At 40.6% G+C, this 23147-nt stretch overlaps 1 protein-coding gene across 1 annotated transcript in view; it reads left to right on the top strand.

Moving 5' to 3' along the window:
* eif3hb (eukaryotic translation initiation factor 3, subunit H, b) overlaps positions 1–23147 on the top strand; it is a 165827-nt gene that overhangs the window by 15658 nt on the left and 127022 nt on the right. The window contains exon 2 of the mRNA XM_078540198.1: positions 18595–18751. Within this exon, the coding sequence (XP_078396324.1) occupies positions 18595–18751 (157 nt within the window). The remainder of the gene's footprint in view (positions 1–18594; positions 18752–23147) is intronic.

A 23147-nucleotide genomic window follows, 5' to 3' on the forward strand; every position in this document is an offset into this window, starting at 1 on the left:
ATGACTGGAGATTGAAGTTTTGAACTAGTGTAGCAGATGTAGTGATAGGGTACTTGAACCAGGCAGAACTGCAGTACTCCAGAGCAGTATTGATGATTGACTACCCAATTTGACTAACCAGTAGTGCTATAGTACCAAAGGCTGGGATTCTTTCTATCCAACTGTAGATAATCAAGGGACTTCACAGAAACATTATAAACAAAGTACAACACCAAGCCACGTAAGGAGAAATTAAGAGAGAAAGCTTGGTCAAAGAGGGAGTGTCTCAAAGGAGGAAAGCAAGACAGAGAGGTGTAGGAAGAGTATTCCAGAGCTTAGGGCCTAGGCAACTAAAAGCATGTCCACCAACAATGAAGCAATTAAAATCGGGGATGCACAAGAGGCCAGAATTAGAGGAGCGCAGATATCTCGGAGGATTGTGGGACTAGTGAAGATTACAGAAGGAGGAGCAAGGCTAACGAGAGTTTTGAAAACGAGGACGAGAATTTTAAAATGAAAATGTTACTTGCCCAGGAGCCAGTGTAGTTCAGCGAGCACAAGGGTGATGGGGGATTGGGATTTAGAGCATGTTAAGACATGGGTAGCAGAGTTTCAAATGACCTCCAGTTTATGGGGTTAGAATGTGGGAGACCAGCTAGGAACGTGTTGGAGTAGTCAAGTTTAGTGATAACAGAGGCATGGTTGAGGATTTCCGCAACGGATGAGATGAAACAGGCATAGTTGAGTGATGTTCTGGAGGTGCAAATAGGTAGTCTTAGTGATGGCATGAATATGAGATCGGGAAGCTCATCTAGAGTCAAATGTGACACCAAGGTTGCAAACAGGCTGGCTTAATCTCAGACTTTTGCCAGAGAGAGGGATGAAGTTGGTAACTAGGGAACAGAGTTTGGAGTGGCGACCAAAAGCAATGGCTTCAGTCTTCCCAATATTTAATTGGAGGAAATTTCTACTCATTCAGTACTGGATGTCGGATAAGCAGTCTGATAATTAAGGAACAATGGAGGAGTCGACAGAGTTGGTGGTGTGGTAGTGCTTAGTGTCATTAGTGCACGTGTGAAAACTAATGCTATGCTTTTGGATGATGATGTTGTGGGACAGCATGTCGGTGAGACTTAAGGGGTCAAGAATAGATCCTTGGGGGACAAAAGAGATAACACTGTGGGAGCAGGAAGAGAAGCCATTGCAAGTGATTCTCGGACTATGATTAGATAGATAAGAATGGGACCAGGTGGGAGCAGTCCCACACATCTGGAGGATAGTGGAGGGGCATAGGAGTGTGACCAACAGAGTCAAAGGCTGTAGACTGATCGAGAAGGACAAGGAGAGAAAGTTTACCTTTGTTGGAGTCCCATAGGATGTTACCTGAGACTTTGATCAGAGCTGTTTCAGTACTGTGGCAGAGGTGGAAACTTCATTGGAGGGATTTAAACATGGAGTTCCGGGAAAGATGGGAACGGATTTTTGAGCTGACAACTTGTTGAAGGACTTTGGAGAGGAAAGGGAGGTTAGAGATGTGGCGGTAGTTTGCAAGGACATTGGAGTCGAGCATTAGTTGATGGCAGATTTAAAGGAGGGAGACAACACCTGCAGAAAGAATTGTTTACAATATTGGCTAACATGGCGACCAGTAATGCTATAATTGGTCGGATAGTCCAAGCTGAACAAACACCAGAAAGCTTACCTGTGCTGTATATTAATTGTATAAAAGCAAAATACTGCAGATGCTGGAAATCTGAAATACAAATAGAAAATGCTGAAAAAGCTCAGCAGGCCAGACAGCATCTGTGGAGAGAGAAATAGAGTTAACGTTTCAGGACATAATGTTTTATCAGAAAGATCTGCATTATTAGTAGAGGTTCTTAAGCGTTGGGTACAGTAACCTCTGCAGCCAAACACCCTGCACTTTGGTGAGGTGGAGGTCAGCGGAAGTGTGTGCTCTCCATGTCAGGCAAAGAAAGATTTCTCAGTAGTTTGGTTTGGAGACTCTTGTACATGGAGATTGTTTTCCACATGTGAAGACAGTAGCTGACCATAAAAGAAAACTCAAACACTTGCTGGGAAGTGGTTCCAGAGGTGCTTGAAATTCTTTGATATCTTCCCGAGTGCTTGCTTTCCATTTTTAAGTAGAGACGGTGAATTCTAGTGGTTTCTAGGCATCACACTTAATTCTGGCCTCAAAGTTCGCACACACAAAGGGCCACTGAATAACAAAGGATTAGGAACCCAAGCTACTTCTGTTACTATGATCCCGTCTTGCCCTCTGGTCACTTTGGCAAATTGTTGTCATTGATCAGCTTGAACTGAAATCAGCTGCAGCCAAATCAGAAATTGAGATTAGGATCATCCTGATGTACTATACGAGTACTCACTTCCATACTGGATAATACGAGTACTCACTAAACCACTAAATTGTAACTCAAACTTTTGATTCTTACATCCAGAATTATGTGGTTGTTGTCTGTTACTTTAGATTGAGAGGGAAATTGGGGAAAATAAAATTTCCAACTTAAACAATATTTTCATTGTTTTATGTTTAAACGAATGATGAAAACTACTTCTTATCGTGTCTATGGACAGTCTATACATGGCCCAGCCAGAACTGGACACATTTTTGCGCCTTGTTGTTGAATTCGGCAAGATCTGCAACAGTGCAGTGTTCCTCTAGCGATAGGCATTGCAGGAAATGTTGCATAGTCTGTGGCTCAGTTCCACATTCATAAGTTGTCGGGTTGGTTGTATATCCCCATTTGCTTAGTGACACCTTTGAACGACCTACACCAGTCCTAAGTCTGTTAAGGCACTTCCAGGTTGCCCGGTTGCAATTAGCTCCTGGAGGAAGACTTTCATCGGGTAGAATTTCCATCGCTGGGGGTTGCTCAAGACTGGCGAGCCGGTCTTTCCACAAGGCGATGCGGGCTTCAGATGGGGTTGATTGTAATGGAACAACACTGTTCATGAAGCTCTTCCTTGACTTTAGGCGGCTGGGTGTAGGTGTATGACCATGTAGAGGGTGCCTTTCATCTGATGTTTGATGGAGTCGCTCTTTCTTGCTGGCTACCGTTCTTCTTATATCAGGGGGAGCGATACCCGCCAGGATATATAGGCTGTTGGTGTTTGTTGGTTTTAAACAACCTGTGATAAGTGGGCAGCTTGCATTCAGAACGGCATCCATCTTCTTAGCATGAGTAGATCTTTCCCATGCAGGGCATGCGTATTCGGCAGTGGAATAGCAAAGAGCAAGTGCGCTGGTTTGCAATGTTTTCGAGCTTGCTTGAAGACTTGAGCAGTGCCATTTGGTTGTGCCTGCTTCAATTTGAAGTTCCACACGTGCAGGTCCCTATTCTTGGAATAGGGTGGAAAGAAAACACATATTTGTGACAAACCTACAAATTTTAATAAGCAATCTTATAATAAACATAGAAGCAAGTTAAACCAGCAAGTGCAAGTAACAAATAGAGCACTTTCCTTTCACCTATATTAAATTGAGGTTAGCAAGTCAACAAGTTGATTCTGAGTTTCAGTGCAGGCATAGCATCAGAGCTAACATTTTACTCATTTGCCCCTGGATTATACCAAATGATGATTTTGTAGTTTGACTGAAATGCATTGTCCACCTGAGTTGTGATGAAGCAAAATATGAGCTAATTGCAGTGTGGTGTTCTGGATGCCCTTTTTAGATGAACTAAACATGAGCAGCATCTTGAGGCTTTTTTTTAAAGCAAAGCATTTTATGACAAAGTGTGAATTTGATACCAGCAGTATGCTCCTGATGGGACAGCCATAGACATAACAGCCATCATTTTCCCCGATTGGCAAATGCCTGAAGAATCATTCAATAAAATACTGGTAGGGCAAAAAGTAAAGTACAGCTGATATTGGAAACCTGAAACCAAAACAGAAAATGCTGGAAATGCTCAGGCCAAGGCAGTATCACCAAAGACAGGATAGTTGGGTTAACCCCTCAGGTCATAGCTTGAAGTTCTGATGAAAGGTTTTGAAACATTAACTCTGCGGTTCTCTCCACAGATGCTATCTGACCTGCTGAGTGTTTAGGACATTATTATTAATTTTGTCTTGATAAGAACCTGCTTTTAGGTGGACTTATATGAATCGTGCTTTGGAGCTCGAACCTATAATCTTTCATCCAAGTGTCACTATTTACACACTAATCGAGACAAAAAGACAAAGGGGAAATCTTTATAGAAACAGCATTTAACAAATCATTTTAAATTTGTGAGGCAGAATGGCGTGTGTTTATTCAAAACATGCATATCTTCTATATATGGACACATTACGTCACTCCCAAACAGCAGTTAACATAATATAGTTTAAATTGGCTTAGGTGAATGACATTATGAAAAGATAAAATGTTCACTTTTTAAATCAGAAATGAGACAGACAGATCTCTGTTCTGTAACACTAATTACAACAAGACTTTGATACCAGTGTTCTCTGGTTCCAAAGCAAGAAGGAAGGGCAAGCATTTCTACAAAGCCATTCATGACTTCAGGACATCGCAAATCACTTTGCAGACAATTCAGTACCTTGTACCTTGTAATAGAATCATAGGTAATGTAGGGAATGTTGTGTGTTAAAGAAGACACAACATTGAGTCACTGATCCAGAATAATGGAAGTTATGCTGTGAACAGCTGAATTTAAATGGAGAATGTTCAGTATTAAAATCTGATTGAAATGCATTTGTAGAAGTTGTTTGATTTTTGAAGGTCTCACGTAGGCTAACGTTGTGTCATGTAAGTAAAATATTTGTCATTAATTATATAATTTAAAACATAGAGGATAGTGGTATAACGTACGAACGTATGAATTAGGAGCAGGAGTAGGCCACTCGGCCCCTCAAGCCTGCTCCACCATTCAATAGGATCATTGCTGATCTGAATGTAACCTCAACCCCACATTCCTGCCTACCCCACTAACCTTTCACCCCCTTGTTAATCAAGAATCTATCTAGCTCTACCTTAAAAATATTCAAATACCTCTTCCACCTTTTGAGGAAGAGAGTTCCAAAGACTCTATCATCTGAGAGAAAAAATTCTCCTCGTCTCTGTCTTAAATGAGCGACCCCTTATTTTTATACAGTGACCCCAAGTTTGAGATTCTCCAATAAGAGGAAACATTCTCTCCACATCCACCTAAGCTGTAACCTGAATTCAGAGGGAAGGTTTGTTTGGTTCCTTATTCCATCACTCGAGTTCAAAATTACTTTTCCTTGCAAGCTGTGACATTCCAATAACAGTCCACAAGGATGAAGGGTAAAATCCACAGAAGATGGAGGATATCTTTTGGCGATCATTAAAAGAGGCTAATGTCTAATGCAGGTCTTTGAATTATGATGTAATTTTGACTCTTTTTGTCTTGAATGTTTTATTTACCTTAACCGATATTTGGGGTCAGTTCAAGAAGGGAAGAGGATTTCTTTTTAACACCCCACCACCAATTTCTCTTTCCTGGAGGAGTTGATTCGCTGGTACATCTCCCAAATGGTAATATATCATGTATAAATGTTACGATGTTCTTAAGCCTTGGCTGTACTCATTAATCTAACTGTTGCAGATGCATCTGTCCATGACGGTATTGGTAGGATTGACCACTGCACAGTCGTTTTGGTGATTAATTACTGGCTTCGCACTAAGGATGCCCTCCATTGTATTGTGCTCCACTACCAGTGTGCTAAATGGGATAGATTCAATACAGACCTGACAGCTCAAAACTGGGCATCCATGAGGAGCTGTGGGCCATCAGCAGCAGCGGCAGAATTGCAATTGAAACACAATCTCTAACTTTGTGGCCTGGCATGTCCCTCACTCTAACATTACCACGAAGCCAGTAGACCAACCTTGGTTCAAGGAGGAGTGCAGGAGAGCAGCAAACCAACCTTAAATTGAGGTGCCAGCCTGGAGAAGCTACAACAGAGGACTACGTGCATATTACACAGCGGAAGGGGAAAAAACTCGCTGCTGGTTGGAGTCATGCCGAGCATGGAGGAAGATGATTGTGTTTGCTGGAGGCCAATCATCTCAGCCCCAGGACATTGCTGCAGGAGTTGTTCAGGGCAGTGTGCTAGGCCCAATCATCCTCAGCTGCTCCATCAGTGAACTACCCTCCAATATAAGCTCAAAAGTTGGAATGTTTATTGATGACTTCACTGTGTTCAGTACCTTTCGCAACACTTCAGATACTGAAGCAGTCCATATCTGCATGCAGCAAGGCCTGGAAAACATTCATGCTTGGGGTGATAGTGACAGGGTAGCATTTGCACCACACAAGTGCCAGCAATGACCATCTCCAACAAGAGAGAATCCAACCATTTCCCCTTGACATTCAATGGCATTATCATCACTGAACACCCCCATTATCAACATCCCGGGGTTACCATTGACCAGAAAAGTAACAGCACCAGCCATGTAAATGCTGTGACTACAAGAGCAGATCAGAGGCTGGGAATTCTTACTTGCTCTGACTCCTAAAAACCTGACTGCTATCTACAAGGCACAAGCCAGAAGTGTGATTGAATACTGTCTACTTGCCTGGATGAGTGCAGCTCCAGCAACTCTCATTCAAGACAAAGCCACCCTCTTGATCGCGGCCCCATCCAGCACCATAAACTTTCAGTCCCTCCGTCTATCCATCACTGGCACACTGTGGCAGCAGTGTATACCATCTTTAGGATGCACTGCAGCAACTTGCCAAACCTCCTTTGACTGCACCTTCCAAATCTGCAACCTCCAGCATCTAGAAGGTCAAGAGCAGTAGATGCGTTAGAACACCATCTTCAAGTTCCCCTCCAAGCTATACACCGTCTTGACTTGGAACTGTATCGCTGTTCTTTCACTGTTGCTGGGTCAAAACCCTGGAACTCCCTCCTGAGCAACACTGTGGGTGTATCAACATCACATGCACTATAGACTTCAGCAGTTCAAGAGGCAGCTCCCCAAAACCTTCGCAAGGGCAGTTGGGGATGGGCAATAAATTTTGCCCTTTCCGGCAATGCCCACATCCCATGAACATTTTTTAAAAAGTCTTCTGTATCACATAGTACAGGCAGCATGTGAAAAGGGTGATGAGAGAGAACATACACCTTATTAAAAAAGCATTAGTAAGTTAGTAAAAGTATTAACTTGAATCCTTGACTGTGTCTGTTAATTTAGTGCAGTCACAGCCAGCTTATTCCATGATTATGAAGCCAACCGATGAAAAAATATATTAAAAATATAAATAGCGATGGATATAAAATCAAAAGACTGCCAAATCTCATACCCAGGATAACTTTCCAAAATATTTCAATGGATATTGGGGTATTTAGTTGGACATTTTGAAACATTTAAAAAGATCATACTGCAAATGTTACTTTAATGGTAAGTTTGCTACTTTAATTGCTATTTACCCCCACACATCAAAACTGTCCTCAACAAGAGGTGTCATATATATGTAGCAAGATTGATTGTGCATTTTGTTATAGTCCACTGCAATGTGTATTTATATAAAATCATTAATATACCACAAATTACTTCGCAGAAGCCAAATTAAATGAAGAACATATAACTCAAAGTCAGGGGACTTTATTTATATCTTTGCCCAGGTTATTAGTTCAGTAGACTAGGAACAAGTAGATTTTTATGGAGTTAGGTAGATAGTTTCAAAATGCATGATATAACGGCACCTACAGTAAAATCCTTTTGTCAGACAGAAAGTGTTTGCTCTCTCACTGCCCGTAATCAGTGTGTTTTATATGGAAGGAGGTGTGCCTTTTCTTACCCTTGGAATGTGTATTCCAATTAAATAATTCAGCAGCAAGCTTCTGTGCATTTAAAATAAAGGTTATTCTCTCACAATTGCCCCAAATTAATGCAACATCACTCACTTGGTTGCATGCACGTGCACACACGCACAGGATAAAGATAACAATAGTGCACTTTTGATTAATAGTTAATTCAGTTTCTGATTTATGGTCTCCCACTTGGCAGGCCTGTGAATTCTTGAATGGATTTGATGATTTAAAGTTGAAGTGAGTGTGTTGTAAAGTGAAGGGTTCCCAGTAGATTACGAAGCTTCTTGTAGCCAAATACCTAGGATGTTGATTCTTAGGTGAACTCTGAAACTGGAATAGGTTAAGTACTTTGGCTGCTTGATGACTTGCAGCCAGGTTGAGTCTGGTTCGCAGACTATGCACAGAAGCTTGCTGCTGAATTATTTAATTGGAATACACATTCCAAGGGTAAGAAAAGGCACACCTCCTTCCATACAAAACATACTGATGGTTCTCAAAAGGCACAGATGACATAGTCTTTCCCTGCAGCTGTTGTCTTGTCCATGTTCTTCTGCAGTCTGCCCTGGACTTTGAGTTTTGGAATAATAAAGGATCTCCGTATCAGAAGCTAGTTTTGGTCACATGGTCAAAGGCCATTGTCCACCCAGAATGGCTTAAAGCTAAAACTCCATTGATATACAATAGGAGATAGATGGTGGTCTTTCACACTTAACTTGTGGATAACTGGTCTCTTTCCAAAAACTTTCTTTTGTTGAATTGCAAACCTGGAGACATAGAGTCTGGGAGCCCATTGACTCTGTGTTTTGAGAATGCTTTGAGCAATGGCAGGCGTGAATTGCACAGATAACATGTGCCTTGGTATGTTCATTCCAAAGGGAGGTCGCTACCCTTGGTTATTTTATTTGGAACTTTCCGGAAGCTTGATAGCCTGTGTCGAATAAACAAAGGTCACCAGTCCCCTTGGCAGCCACCTTAATAGTTCATTATTGTCCATTTTAGAAATGAAAGACAGTTCCAGAAGCTTCCATATGACCTCAGTCCATGTGTAAAATTATGAATTTGACATGTCTTTACTGGGCATGACACCTGATTTTACCTTAGTGACTTAATGTCTCAAATCATTTTGTACAATTAATTTACTTGAAATTTATTATGGAGGCACACATCATGTAACACCATTGCTTTTTGAAGGACAAATTGGCATGCAGGTGCTTAATATATCATATCTCAAGGATGATGCCTTTCAAAATGCCATACTTATAAAGCCCCATTTACTAAGTTAATTTACAAGTGTTGGGATCAAGGCACTTCAAGTATGTGCCTGAATCCGTTAGTGCAGTAGTACCCCCAGAGTCTCTGTGTGCTCACTTTTGCAGCAGGTGATGTGTGAGAACATCTTTCTCTGATAGTCGCCCTACTAGTTGTGAGCTAAGAATCCCAAATAGATTTAGTTTGAGTTGGATTTTTTGACAAATTAATGGGTGATTTTTTTTTTTTGGGGCCTGTTGTGGTGGTTAATATATAGTATACTGAATTAGCATTTAAAACCTAGGACCTTGGTGACACAATTATATTCCGACTTGAAAGTTATTTCAAAAACTAACCCGTTGAATCTGCTTTGTTAAGTAAGGAACTAAAATGAATGAACAAATATTAACATGCCTTTTCTATGGGGAGCCAGGGCATTGGCCAGCCTGCAATAATGAGAAAGGAAATGGTGCTTCTGCTCAGGGAGGATGCCCTGATGTCATGAGGTCTCAGTTGTTTGTGACTCCCTTGGCATTTTGGTCTTAATACTGAATTTTATAAAAGATGTATGATTGTAGAAATATTATTTTTCAAATATTTAACAAGAGTCCAAGTGAAAAGGCTCTCCCTTAAGAGTGAACATCCTGCAAGCAAAAACATCCCTAAATATTGAACATTTCAAGGTTTTGAGTAATATTAAAAGGACATTATACTGGAAAATTATTTTGCTCTTGAACCCCCAGAGTCTTATAAAAGATCACCCCTTATTCTTCTAAATTCCAATGAGTATCGGCCCTACCTGTTCAACCTTTCTTCATAAGATAACCTCTTCATCTCAGGAATCAGCCTAGTGAACCTTCTCTGAATTGAGTCCAATGCAGGTATATCCCTCCTTAAATAAGGAGACCAAAACTGTGTGCATTACTCTAGTTAAGGCCTCACCAATACAGTTGTAGCAAGACTTCCCTACTTTCACACTCCGTCCCCCTTGCAATAAAGGCCAACATTCCATTTGCTTTCCTTATTACTTGCTGGCCCTTGTTCTGCTATTATCACATTCTGCTTTCTTACCTTTGCCACTATCAGCACCTTTTTCATCCCTTACCACTACCATTAACACTCCCTTTGTCTTTTAGTTCATGACATCTTTGTCAATCTCTCCTTTGTCCCCACCCATCACTGGCCTTCTACCCAGCTCCACCTGCCCCACCTCTCCTTAAACAGTATAAATTTCATCACATTTCCACTTCTCTTCAGCTCTGAAGAAGGGTCATGCGGACTCGAAACATTAACTCTGTTTCTCTCTCCACAGACGCTGCTAGACCTGCTGAGTTTTTGCAGCACTTTCTGTTTTTATTTTCAGATTTCCAGCATCTGCAGTATTTTGCTTTTATGGCATGCATCTGAACCTTCCAAAGGCTGCATGTAGGCCATACCAGAAAAGAAAAACCCCACAACTGCTGCACAGAGGACTTTGGGTCTCTGAAAATGAGCTTGCGCAGTCAGAAGGGAAAATATTTTATTTTCAATTAGGAAATATTTTATTTTCAAAGACATTTGTTAATATATGATGTAATTGGCCTCTAGTTCAAGTAACACCCCGACCAACCAACTAAATAACCAGAAAAATGTACCTCAAAATTCAGGACAAAAAATAAACGAGACTAAAACCATAATGCTGTCAAGGATTTCAGAAGCACTTGCATCATGTAACATTCAGAAAATCGTCAGAACTTGAATGTTTTGTAAAGTGTTGTTCAGGTCAACTATTGATCAAGTATAAAGAGACCTGCATTTTGCTGTTCTTGTCCACTGCTGTCAGAATGTGGAGGAGGTTGAAGAGACAGTTTTCATGGTATTGGTCTGAAAACATTATAAGCATGTTGCAACGCGAAAGTGCTCCAAGCAATCCCGTTGGAGTCGACAGCATGTTTGTTTCGATTGGAAAAATCCCTAAATAAATGAGTATTTTCAAAGTTGATATTCAATGGATGCCTACTTATTACTTGCTGTCGTGGACTTTCCTTTCCCTATGAAATAAAATGTTAAAATCTGGCCTTAAGACCGTTAATGTTATTTCCCTGATGAGTTGTGCCATGAAGACTAACTGGAGCAATGTAATGGATTTATACTGCCCTGAAATTGATTGCAACGTATATAGTAATTCCTCTCTTAACATTATAGTTGCGTTCTTGAAAAGTGCAACTTTAAATGAAACCAGGTTGAGCAAATCAAATTTTCCCATTGCAAACAATGTAAAACTTAGTTAGGTTCTGTAGGATCTTTCTTGTCAGAAAAAACATTAAAATATTATACCCTGTAAGTTTAAATACTTTATATTGCTTAAATAATATATTCGTAAATAAAATAACTTCTAAATTAAATTCATGCAAAAATCTAAAAGAAATATGCTAACTCTTTCTACTTAGCTCCTCCCCGCCAACCTTCCCGCTCCATGACCCCTGACTTCTGCCAAGCTTCCCGCCGGCTGCCTCTCCTGAACCCTCCCAGTGAGCGAGGGCTCGGTAGATGAACATCGAGAGGCAGGAAACAACCTACGGAGTGAGAGCAGCTTAGAGTTGCAGGGTTGTGGAGGTAAGCTGCAAGCTGGATAGGTAGCAAGCGGGTAGGTTGACAGTGAGTGGGAGGGTCGGTGGCCAGTGGGAGGCTCGGCAAGCAGGAACCTTGGCGACTGGGAGGGTTGGGGAGTGGGAGAGGCCACTCTGAAATGGTGCCGATCGGGTCACGCCACCCTGCTTTACACTCAGCGCAAAGTGATGTTAACGCGAATCCACAATGCTAAATGCAAATACTGGCCCTATTTAATAACACAACGGTATATTGAAACAACTTAAAATGGGACAACTTAAAGCAAGGACTTTCTGTAGGTAATTAACTGTTATTAATAAAGTGCTTATTCTGTATATTTTCCCAGCTATTACTTTTACACTCTGGGAAGAATGGTCGTGTTGCCTCAGGCTCCAGTGGATGATTTGATTGTACCTGGCATGCAGCAACCAAATTTTTTTTATCAACTATAACCGTTACCATAGTTGTTAAAGGGGAAAGAATAGCTAAAGCACAAGTTCATAACTAAAGCACCAATGTGATTTTCATTAATTATTATGATGATGGAAATTAAGTTTAAAAAGAGTTTTGATTAATCACAGTTGAAATTAGTGATGGCATGACTAAAAGCAAACTGGATCTTAATACTTCTCAAATTTTGCTTTCAAGCAACACTTATTGTATTTTAACTTGCTGTTTGGGTGGGGGGGTTGCAGGGGTGCAGGGGGTTGCGGCTTTCATTATCTGCCAGCTTAGCAATGTGATTTTTTAAAAGGCACAACTTAATTTTAAAAATGGAGAGAGTTTGGGAAATGTGCTACAGTAGTTTTGAGGTTAGTCTTTTGCCTCACGGATGTGCATATTGGATTTGAACCTTGAAATAAAAGTCCCCTTTGTCAGCTGGTTGTATGAATCCTCTGTGAAATAATTTAGGCAGTCTCAACTGAGTTCGTAATTTGTCACTAATTGACAATCTCACTTTGAAGTGACAAGGTGGTCTGTATTGGAAATTAAAATGTCAGGTTAATGCAATGAAGTGCGCTTTTCTGAGGCTGATGACTGAGAAGCATTGTTGGGGCAGAGTGAATGTCTCCCAGCATTTCAATGTTCTGTATCTCAGTTGGAAGTACTTAATGCTGACACTGAGTATCTGAAATAAGAACCTTTGCATTAACCAATATTAGCATCCCTCATTTTGAACACCATATCGGATATATTTTCTGGCAAAAACCTGCATCAAAACAGACAGGAATATGTGTATTGTATAGTTACTTTGCAATACTATTGAATCTGTTTTTGTTGCACATCTCAAAATTCTCAAGTGATTGCAGTTATTTAACTGAGTTAAGTCTTAATCGTGTAAAGTAGCTTCAATATTCAAATAAATTGGAATGGCGAGGTTGTAATTTGAAAACTATGCACTTTGTATTTTTTAAGCAGTTGATGGCTCCCTTCAATTGCCATCCAATTTATTGGAGTTAGAGCTGCAATAGCATCACCATCTAGTGTCGTGAGGAGAGGTGGAGTGAATGTAAGCATGTTGGTAACTAACTGTGCCCGTCTGTGTTTGTATGCATGGTTAGAATGTACAGACGTTAATGTGTTGGCATAATATGGGAAGTAAGCATGACATTTACAAGAAGCATGCACTTAACCACAAAACTTAAGAAAAATAGTTTAGAAGATATAAATATTGAATGATGCCATTCTGAGATAGGTAGAAAATGGCTTTGAGGAGAAGGGTGTAATTTTGTGAGCAAGTTGAATTGACAAGTATTAGAAATGGATGACTGATTAATTTTTAAAGTACCCTTAGTACTGGTTATCTGCTGGTAGTTTGAATCCCTTTTACTCTTGAACTTTATTTGCTCCAAGTCAATGCTGTGAATATATTTTCAGTAGAATATATATAGAACTTTATTTTTAAATAGTGCAAAAGGAATAAACAGTAGTTTGAGACTCGGTCTTTAACCTCTCCTGCTTCTCACATAGACTCATAAGGTGTAAATGTCTTGCCTTTGTTTCACTGTAATTGATGACAGGAACACTCAAAACAACATAAACCTCCTTGTGAGGTACTTTCAATTGTTATGATCCTAGCTGATACAACTGGACAAGCCAGATCCCAGGGTGGAACCCGGCTGGATAGATCCTAACTTTAATTTTTTGTTTAGAAACATGGAGAGTGGCAACTGAACAGAATCACAGGAATCAGCTGATGAACTTTTAACAAAAGAATAAAACACTTATTAAACAAAAAAAATCGAACAGTATTACAATACTCCTTCACCCACAGCTATACTTTTACAGATATATACAGATTCATAAGATAACACAAGTTACAAAATCTATCTTATACTCTAGTGTACACAGTCCATGTAAACCAGTAGGCGACCTGTGGTCAGCCACACCACTGAAACCAAGTGATAGTTGCCACCCCAAACAGATGCTATGGATCTCTCATTGACTCCGCACAGATGCTTGTTACACCATGAGCTAACCGGTTTCACTGAACTCCGCCTTTCACATGAAGGTTTCCAATCTCCACTTTTGAGCTCGCTTTGGAATCTTCATCCAAATAACGCTTTTCTCAGACGTCTTCCACAATGGTCCACCTCCAGGGTTTTGAGCTCTTGTTCCGGTGTTCCTCTCCCCTCGATCGGCACATGCATTCAAGCTTCCTTTCATGCACTCTCTCATGCTCAGCTGTGCCAATAGAACACCACTGCTTCACATGCCCATAGCCACGAATAAAAGACCTTTGGCCGTCTCCTTGGATCTTCTGGCTTCTCGCAAGCCTATTTTGCTTTTGAGCATGTAAGCTGCAGCTTTCTCCCTTTAAGCTTGCAGCCTTCCTCTTTGCTTGCTTTTAATTTCTCTTAACAGGGCCTTTTCCAGACTCCTGTTCTTTCCCTTTGATTAGAAGGTCTGCTCGGGACCCCCATTTTATTCTTTGGGGAAACCTGCTTCCCGCAGCCTCCTCCCATCCAGCTTTTTCTAGCTCCTGTTTCCAACTTTAGTTTGGGACTTGCTATCTGTCCCTTTCCTATGCTGCTTCTGCTGGCAACTCCTTTCAACCTTAAAGCATAATCACCAACTGAACTCAAACTGCTTTTGGTTTCTCTGTGTCCTGTGTGGGCCTCCTGTTGCTAGGCAACAGCCCAGTTTTTCTACCTTGTGTTTGTTTTAACTCCCCTTTAAGAGTCGTAAAACCTAATTAAAATGCATATTTTAACTGAAACTCAAGTTCATAACACATATACAGAAATAAATATCAAACTTAAACTTAAAGCTTAAACTCATTCCTAACACCCACAAATATAAATGTGACTTAGTTAAACCATCTCTAATTCCTAACATAATTTTGCATTTGTCCTCTTCTCCTGGAAGTCACATGATTCCGGGTGCTGTTCCAAAGAGTACAATGAGACAAAGTAGCCATTTCAAAGTAACTTGGCTGCGATTAGCATCAAAATGAATGGCATTGTTACTTTTGTAATGGATTTGTTTTAGTTTGGATGATGAGCGAACCAGTTCCCCACGCTTATAAATCCAATTCCTTATCCTAGTGACAAATATATATAGAACTATCAAAAAACATGTTTGTATGCTACTGAGATAAGGGAGCTGGAGTTAGCAGTGAGAATGTTGTGAGCAGGTTTGCTAGTTGTTAATCTGACATTCAGTTGGTTGAAGCAGTGTTGGAGACAACACAGGTTGAAGTGTTGGACAATCTTGTAGTGGGGCAGCAATTTGTTTAGTTTTGGCACTATGTCTCCCAAGAGGTATTATGGTAAATTAGAAGAGATCTGGAATATTTTCAAAGTGCAGACTAAAAATTCAATCTGACAGGAACTATATAAATGGGACTTTTGAAAGCAGTGTGAATGTATGTTACCCTTATCAAGAGGAACAATATCAATGTCCGGAAATTAAGTGTCCTTGTAATTTTTGCTGCCTATCACATTATCATTTGCACAAAACGATGGAAAGTAAAATTTCATTCATTCCCCTCTCTCTTGACCAATGCAAAGTTTTTAATTTCACGCACCCATCATCTTTGGTCTTGCATTGATATAAGTAATTTAGCAGCATTTCATATGCTCACTAGGAACTGGGCTGACACATTACACACAAGTTCAGACAGGCATAATTCATGTAGTATAAGATTTTGACAGAGAGAGGAGCTTTGTCCTTTGGCTTGGGTTGGATTCGAATCCAGGTTGCAGAGGTGAAAGGCACGTATTGCTAACCCACTGCACCCCCAGTCTCCCTATTTTTTAATCTTTAACTTTTACAATACATTTGTAATAACATCATAGATCTTCAGTTTGCCTATGTGGAATGGTTACTCAGTTGGTCTGATTGTTTAGAGTAACTTGTTCTTAAAAATGCCATGCCATCTACAGCAATAAGAAATTGCATATATCTAGCACCTTTAATGTAGCAAAACATCCGCTGTGATTGCTGAGATTTTCCATCTTCAACACTTCAGAGTATCAGCCTCCTGTTGCCTTGTATGCTTAAATCTATTATAAATATTCTTGAGAAGCTGCAGACAAATCAATAGTCCTGAGCGTGAAAGCATGTAATTGCACGTAACTGCCTGGCTTGAAAAGCTTTTTTCATTTCCAGTACTTTCCACCTGTAGTGCTTGACCTATTATTTTTATCAACCTAACCTGATGCTATTTCCTTTGGCCATGATTTGGGCAACATACATTCACACTGCTTTCAAAAGTCCTGTTTATGTAGTTCCTGTCCGATTGAATTTTTAGTCTGCACTTTGAAAATATTCCAGATCTTTTCTAATTTACCATGTTACATTAATACCTCTTGGGAGACATAGTGCCAAAACGGAATAAATTGCTGCCCCACTACAAGATTGTCCAACACTTCGATCTGTGCCGTCTCCAACACTGCTTCAGCCAACTGAATGCAAACCAGCTCACAGCATTCATGCTGCTAACTCCAGCTCCCTTATCTCAGTAGTATACAAACATGTTTTTTGGTGGTTCTATATATATTTGTCACTAGGATGAGAAACTGGATTTATAAACGTGGGGAACTGGTTCACTCATCATCCAAACTAAAACAAATCTAGTGCCACAAAGTACATTGTTCTTCGTCATTGTGGTGCTGTATTTGGTTGCTATTATTGTAATCAACTACTGCTGTACAGCAACAAAGTAAGCCTGGACATTCATTTCAGGGAGGCGTTAAATCAGTTCCCAGGATGCTTTTCTATTGGCTAGGTAAAATAAGTGGCTCAATTATTGATTGAATGGAGATGATGCAAACAATGACATACATAATTTCTGCAGCATTTCAAAACCTGTTTGTTCTATGGGCATCATAATTGATATAATTCACAAAAAGCACCATTTTGTACATGTTTTATATGTATTAAAAATAAGTGCACATTGCAAAACTTGTATGCTTGTGCATGTAACATGAAATATGTATCTGCAGTATATTAAATGTTAAGAGGGCATCAACATTCTGTTCCAAAATACACTGAAATTTTTTGTCTGACTCTGCCTATGGCACAATCCATTTTTAAACATCACAATTTGGATGCATTATCAGTTTTGACTGTGCTAAGATCTGTGGTAGACTTTTCCCCTGTTAAATATGAGAGGTAGCATTATCTTGAAAACCAGGAATTGACACAGTAATCTCACAGTTAAGAATGTTTATTGAGTTCGGTATCCTGGCTTCCAGATTGCTGTATTTTAGTCGCAACGATAATGCTCACAAGCTGCATTTCGATGCAAAATGTTGGAATCAAAGCAGATGAGCAAAGTGTTCACCCTAGACTTACCTCAAGCCAGTTTATTTCCTTTCCCAACCCTTGAAAGTAAGTCTCTTTGGAACGCTTCCCTGGCCAGAAATCTACCATGTTGATCTTGACGTTTACTAATCTATAGAATTCGTTAGTGCAATGTTAGAGAAAACTGCCAACACCCAGAAGTTGTCGATGACCTGAATCACAACATCTCATCCAGTCTGCTGTATAATTTGGTGTAGGATACATGGCCCTTTTGCTGTGGCTAGTCTTATCCTTCTCATTTTTTCTACCATGCCCCCACACATTAAACCTATGATATTGATAGAACTTCTGACCCCTCACCCTACAGTGAAAATAATAACCTGGCTCATTGCTCTGAAGTTGATCTATTCACGTAAATAACATTTAAGGGCAGATTTAAGAGCTGGACATAATATAGGAGCAATGAGATTGTAGATGAGGCAACTCCCACCCAGGTCTTCAGGAAGAATGTCCCAACTCGATGTAATTAAGGCATTCAAATGGAAATGGAGCGTGCACTCATGCAAAGAAAACCCTGTCTGCAGACAGGAAGTGAAGCTGTCAGTTGCGCACCTGCTACTCCACTGAGCAAGAGCACCATGTCTACGTAAAGAAAGGCAGGCCCTCTGTCTATCTCTTTAATCACTCCCCTTCATCCCCTCCCTTTATCCTTCCACCTCCTGTCTCTCCCTCCTTCCCTCTCTGTCTCTGTGCTCGCCATCCACTCCCTTTCTGACCCTGGTCCCTCCGCATGCCCCCACCCCTTCCCTTTGTCCATTCACTCCCCAAACCAGGTAACTTGAGAGGGATATCCAAACCTGCAGTGGGAACCAGAAGTTAAAAACCCCTGCCCTCATCAAGAAGGAAAAGCTGGCATGTAGGAGGGGATAAGAGTTTAATTCAGTGCAGCCCTCCTGTTTGTGTGCTGATCCCCACCTCTCCTCTATCTCTCCGCCCCTCCCGTCCAACTCCCAGCCCTAGAGAATTTCCCTGCCTCCACTTCCCCATATCCAACAATGTCTATTCTTTTGATTTTTACCCTAACCCCTGCCCCAATATTTCTTGCCCTTTTCTCTTGATTATATGCAATTATTTGCACATCTATGCACAAATTTATATTGGATTCAAAATGCTTGGATATTGAATTTTCACTGTCATGTCACCATGTTTGAACTGCAGGTTGTGCTGAAGATCATCAAACATTTCCAGGAGGAAGGTCAAGGCAATGAAGTGGTCCAAGGGGTTCTGCTGGGACTTGTGGTAGATGATCGCCTTGAAATTACCAACTGTTTCCCCTTCCCTCAACATACAGAGGAGGATGCTGACTTTGATGAAGGTATGCATGGGTGGTACCCTCTTTGAAAGAACAAATTCTGTTTCAAGCTGTGACTTATTGCATAGCTCTGTATTTGTGAATACCTTGGTTGGTGTCATGCAGTTCGTGTTCAAATGCCGGCTTGAATTTAAGTGTGTTGCGCAGAATAGGCTTCCAGTCAGTGCATGAGGAAGCTTTCTGATTTCTCGAACACTGTATTTATATTGCCACTGAACTTGTGCTTGTACCACTTGATGGCAGTCATCACGTTCAGTTGTATAAGGGCTGTCCCTGACAGATTGCTGGCTGGAAACTAAAAATTCATTAGTAATTTTCAGAATTGAAAATTGGGGTTTGGAAAATTAATGGTCGTTTAAATCTTGCCCCTCACGTTGTGAATTAATTTCTATCCTGCTAACACAGGCCACTTTTCAGTTTTTCAGCAATCAAGAATTGGTAGTGCCACCATTTTGTCAATGTGTTTAGTTTGAAATGGCACTAAAAACAGCTAATTCGTGGGCTTATTTGTGACATACATCTGAAATTAAAAACAAGGCAATGAATTTGATAGTGTCAGTTGCATTATCTTGTCATACTTGTTTAAAAGGATTGATGTTTGTGAGGATAAGTAGCAAAGTTTACAGGGCCTGGTTAAATGGCTTTTGTTCGTCAGTTGTGTTCCCTTGTGGCACAGTAACACAAAGCAATGGAGCAGCTAAGCCACACACGACAGTCATAGGGCACAAGTTTTTAGCTGTGGCCCAGTGCACACTGAAATGCTGATTTCACCTGCGCAGCCAGGAACTTTTACATACAGAAGAAAAAATAAACAAATTTTTTTGAGGCCACACTTGTGATCCTTCTTCCCTATGCTGCAGGGATACTCAATAGAACAGGCTTGTCCAACATCTGGCCTGCAATGTGGCTACCGGAGCCAGTTTTCAAAATTCATTTCAAACAGGTGAGTTTGAATGGAAGATTCTGCATGGAGCTGCTCCTCTAATCAGAGGCTGCTTCTCTCCCACGTTTGCTGCTGATAGGCTCACTAGTAAGCAGCAAATGAGGGAAAGACACAGTCGCTGATTCAAGGAGCAGCGAGCACTGGCGTTGGTGATTGCGCTGAGGACTGCTGGGCCGAGGCTACCGAAGGAGCGTCGGGGCCGGAGCCCGGGTGGCGAAGGGGCATCGAGGCCCAGGCGGCGGTAGCGAAGGGGTTTCTGGGCGCCTGGGCGGCGGCGGCAAAGGAGCGTCGGGGCCCGGGCAGCAGCAAAGGGGCCCCTCGAGGTGAGGTTTTGGCAGCCGGGGAGAGTGAAATTGCGTCGGGCCTGTGGAAGTGAAGTTTTGGCAGGCCTGGGGAGGAGATGGGTGGGTGGGGAGGAGTGAGGGCGAGAGCATGCGTGCCCAGTGTGTGTGCGCGTGTGCCCGCGTCCAGTGTGGGGAGAGTGAGTGCATGCACGTGGGGAGTGCGTGTGTGGAGAGGGAGGGGCGTGAGGCGGTGCCAGTCTACTTTGCGCCCACTCTCGGGTTTCACTCACTCACCACCACACATCAACACGTACACACGCACCCACTTACAGTGGGTGAGGTTGAACGAGTGAGTGCCCTGAGGTTGGGAGTGAGCCAGACACACGCACTCTGACCCCCTCACACTCTTGGTTATTTTTATTAATTATCTTTTTTAAATTAACAGTTTATTGCTATGTCATGTTCATTTGCTCAGCAACTGTTTCTTTCCTTAAAACCCAACTTTTTTTTGAAATTCGGTTTATTGTTGTACCAAACCTTACCTTTCCGAAATTTGCTATTCGGCCCCTTAAGTAAGAAAAATATGTAAATGTGCCCCCCCCCCCATCCCAAGTGACAAGGCTAGACAAGTCTGCAATAGAGGCTTGGAGAGGAGGTTCCCTGTCCCTTTGGGTGTTGGTGGGCATGGGATGGGGTGTTGTGGTGATGATATTAAAAAAGTTCCAACTTCAAAATAAAACTCTGTCCTAGTATTTTAATAAGTTCTAAAAGAAGAATGAATTGCATTTCTTATTGATTTGTCTTAGGACATCCCAGAGTGCACTTTGCACACAGTAAGTTCTCACAAACAGCAATGGGATAAATAACCAGTTAATTATTTTTGGTGGTGTTGGATGAGGGATAAATGTTGGCCAGGAGACCGGAAATCCTTAAAATATTTTTACGGCCACCTGAACAGGCAGAGTTACTTAATGTCTCATTGGAAGACTAACTCTGACAATTCATAAATACATTAGTACCGCACTGAAATTTCAGCATTTGTTTTGGAGTGGAGCTCAACCTTTGAGGTGAGAGTGCTACTACTATATTTATTTGCAAAGTGTGGATTTGATGAAGCTAGTGAGCAGCAGGATGCTTAGCATACGATTTAAGACAAAAAATAGATAATATATGCAGTTTTCAGAGTGGAATACTGCAAGGAGTGGTTTTTATATTAAACTATTCCTAATTGAATTATTACATTTACTAATCAGATGTCCTTCTAAGTGAAGTTAGCATTGTGATTTTGCAGAATGAGTTGGACCATCAGAGTTTAGCTCAAATGATTTAATTGTGAATTATAATGTTTTCATTTACATAATCCATGGTGGTTCATAGTTTATAGTTCTTGAACTTGGATTGTGTGTGGCCTGAACAATTATTTTATGCAGAATTGATTTGCTTTCAAATAAAATCTCATCGGAAAGATCAGTGTGAGCTGAAGTTCCTTTATTATAATCCAATATTGTTCATTTGGCATGTAACTGTTTTTCTGCAAACATTTCTAATGGTCCTTTTCGAAGTTTCCATTAGATTGACATTTTTTTGATAAAGCTGACCACAAATGAATGGATTAAACAGAGTTTGTGAGAAAACATTATCCGATTTATTTTATGTTTGGATGCGTTTTCAAGATCATGTTTGTATTGCTAAACTTTGCATTGTTGTCATGTCAACTTTTGTCATTGAGCTCTAACTTTCTGCACCTCTTGTATAGCATCTTATTGAATGCCATTTTAAAATGCACTACATCTACTGGTTTCCTCTTATGTATTCTGCTAGTTACAACCTCAAAGAACTTTCTAATAGATTCCTCAAACACTATTTCCTGTTCATAAATCCCTATTGACTCTGCTTAATCATATTATGATTTTCTAAATACCCCGTTATCACATCTCCTGGAATAGTTTTTTCCCTACTACTTATGGCAGGCTAACTGGCATATAGTTCCCTGTTTTCTCTCTCCCTCCTTTCTTGAATAGTGAGGTTACATTTGCTATTTTCCACTCCATGGTGACTGTTCTAGAATCAAGGGAATTCTGGAAGATCAAAACCAATGAATCTGTCATCCTTTGGAGGTGCAGGAGGTTTGTGACAGCATTTCTTGTTTTCTGTGTTTAACTGCACATGTGCAGACTCCAGAAGTTGTTAAAATTTATCCTATAATAACAGTGTGCACTGATTGTCTCACCATCATATTGGCAGCAAAATCTGGGCCATTGACTCGAAACAATCCTGAACACAGTGGAACACCACCATCCCCACCCACCCCTTTCTCACTATAAATATTTCCCTATCCCGGCCACTTTCTGGATGACTAAAATCTCTTCAATTTTACTAATTGTCAATATTTGCAATCTAATTTATCTACACATTTCATCTATCCAAAGGGATTCTGTTGGATTACTTAATTCAACTCATTTCTTTGGTTTTTGTCTTTGAACGTAGCTAAATTTTTCCCGTCTTTCCTATCTCTTCCGAAATTTTTACATCCAAGAATATTTAATTAGCAATACAACCTATCTGCAGGCATGTTTCAACAATTTTAATCAAAGACTCTAATTTTGTTTTTTGTAATCTGCACATTAATATATATTTTAATTTGAATTTTTTTGGGTTTGGCCAATTTTGCCTTTTCAGCCAACCCACATACTTTTTCACAATTTTGTCCTGTTTAACCTCTGGGCACCTAAAGTTAATTAGGTATAAGGAGCAAAAATAAATTGTTTGTTAAGCACAGATGAAAAAAAATCAGTTGTGCAAGAATGTGTATATATTTGAGAACATTTTCAACTGATGCAAAGTTCTCCATTACAATTTAACATTAGAATTCACTGTAACTGGTCACATCCTATAGATTTTTCTTTTGTTAAAGCTGTGGTGTTCCTTGACTGGAACTAACTTTTTTATAAAAAGAAAGGGTCACCTCCCTGTCGCTTGACATTTTAAAACTCCACCCTGTTCTCTTGCCCACATGTCTGTCCTTGGCTTGCTGCATTGTTCCAGTGAAGCCCAACGCAAACTGGAGGAACAGCACCTCATCTTCCGACTAGGCACTTTACAGCCGTCCGGGCTGAATATTGAATTCAACAACTTTAGATCTTAAACTCCTCCTCCCCCCATCCCCACCCCG

Source organism: Cetorhinus maximus, chromosome 4 (assembly GCF_964194155.1).
Source record: "Cetorhinus maximus chromosome 4, sCetMax3.hap1.1, whole genome shotgun sequence".
NCBI classification, from domain to species: Eukaryota; Metazoa; Chordata; class Chondrichthyes; order Lamniformes; family Cetorhinidae; genus Cetorhinus; species Cetorhinus maximus.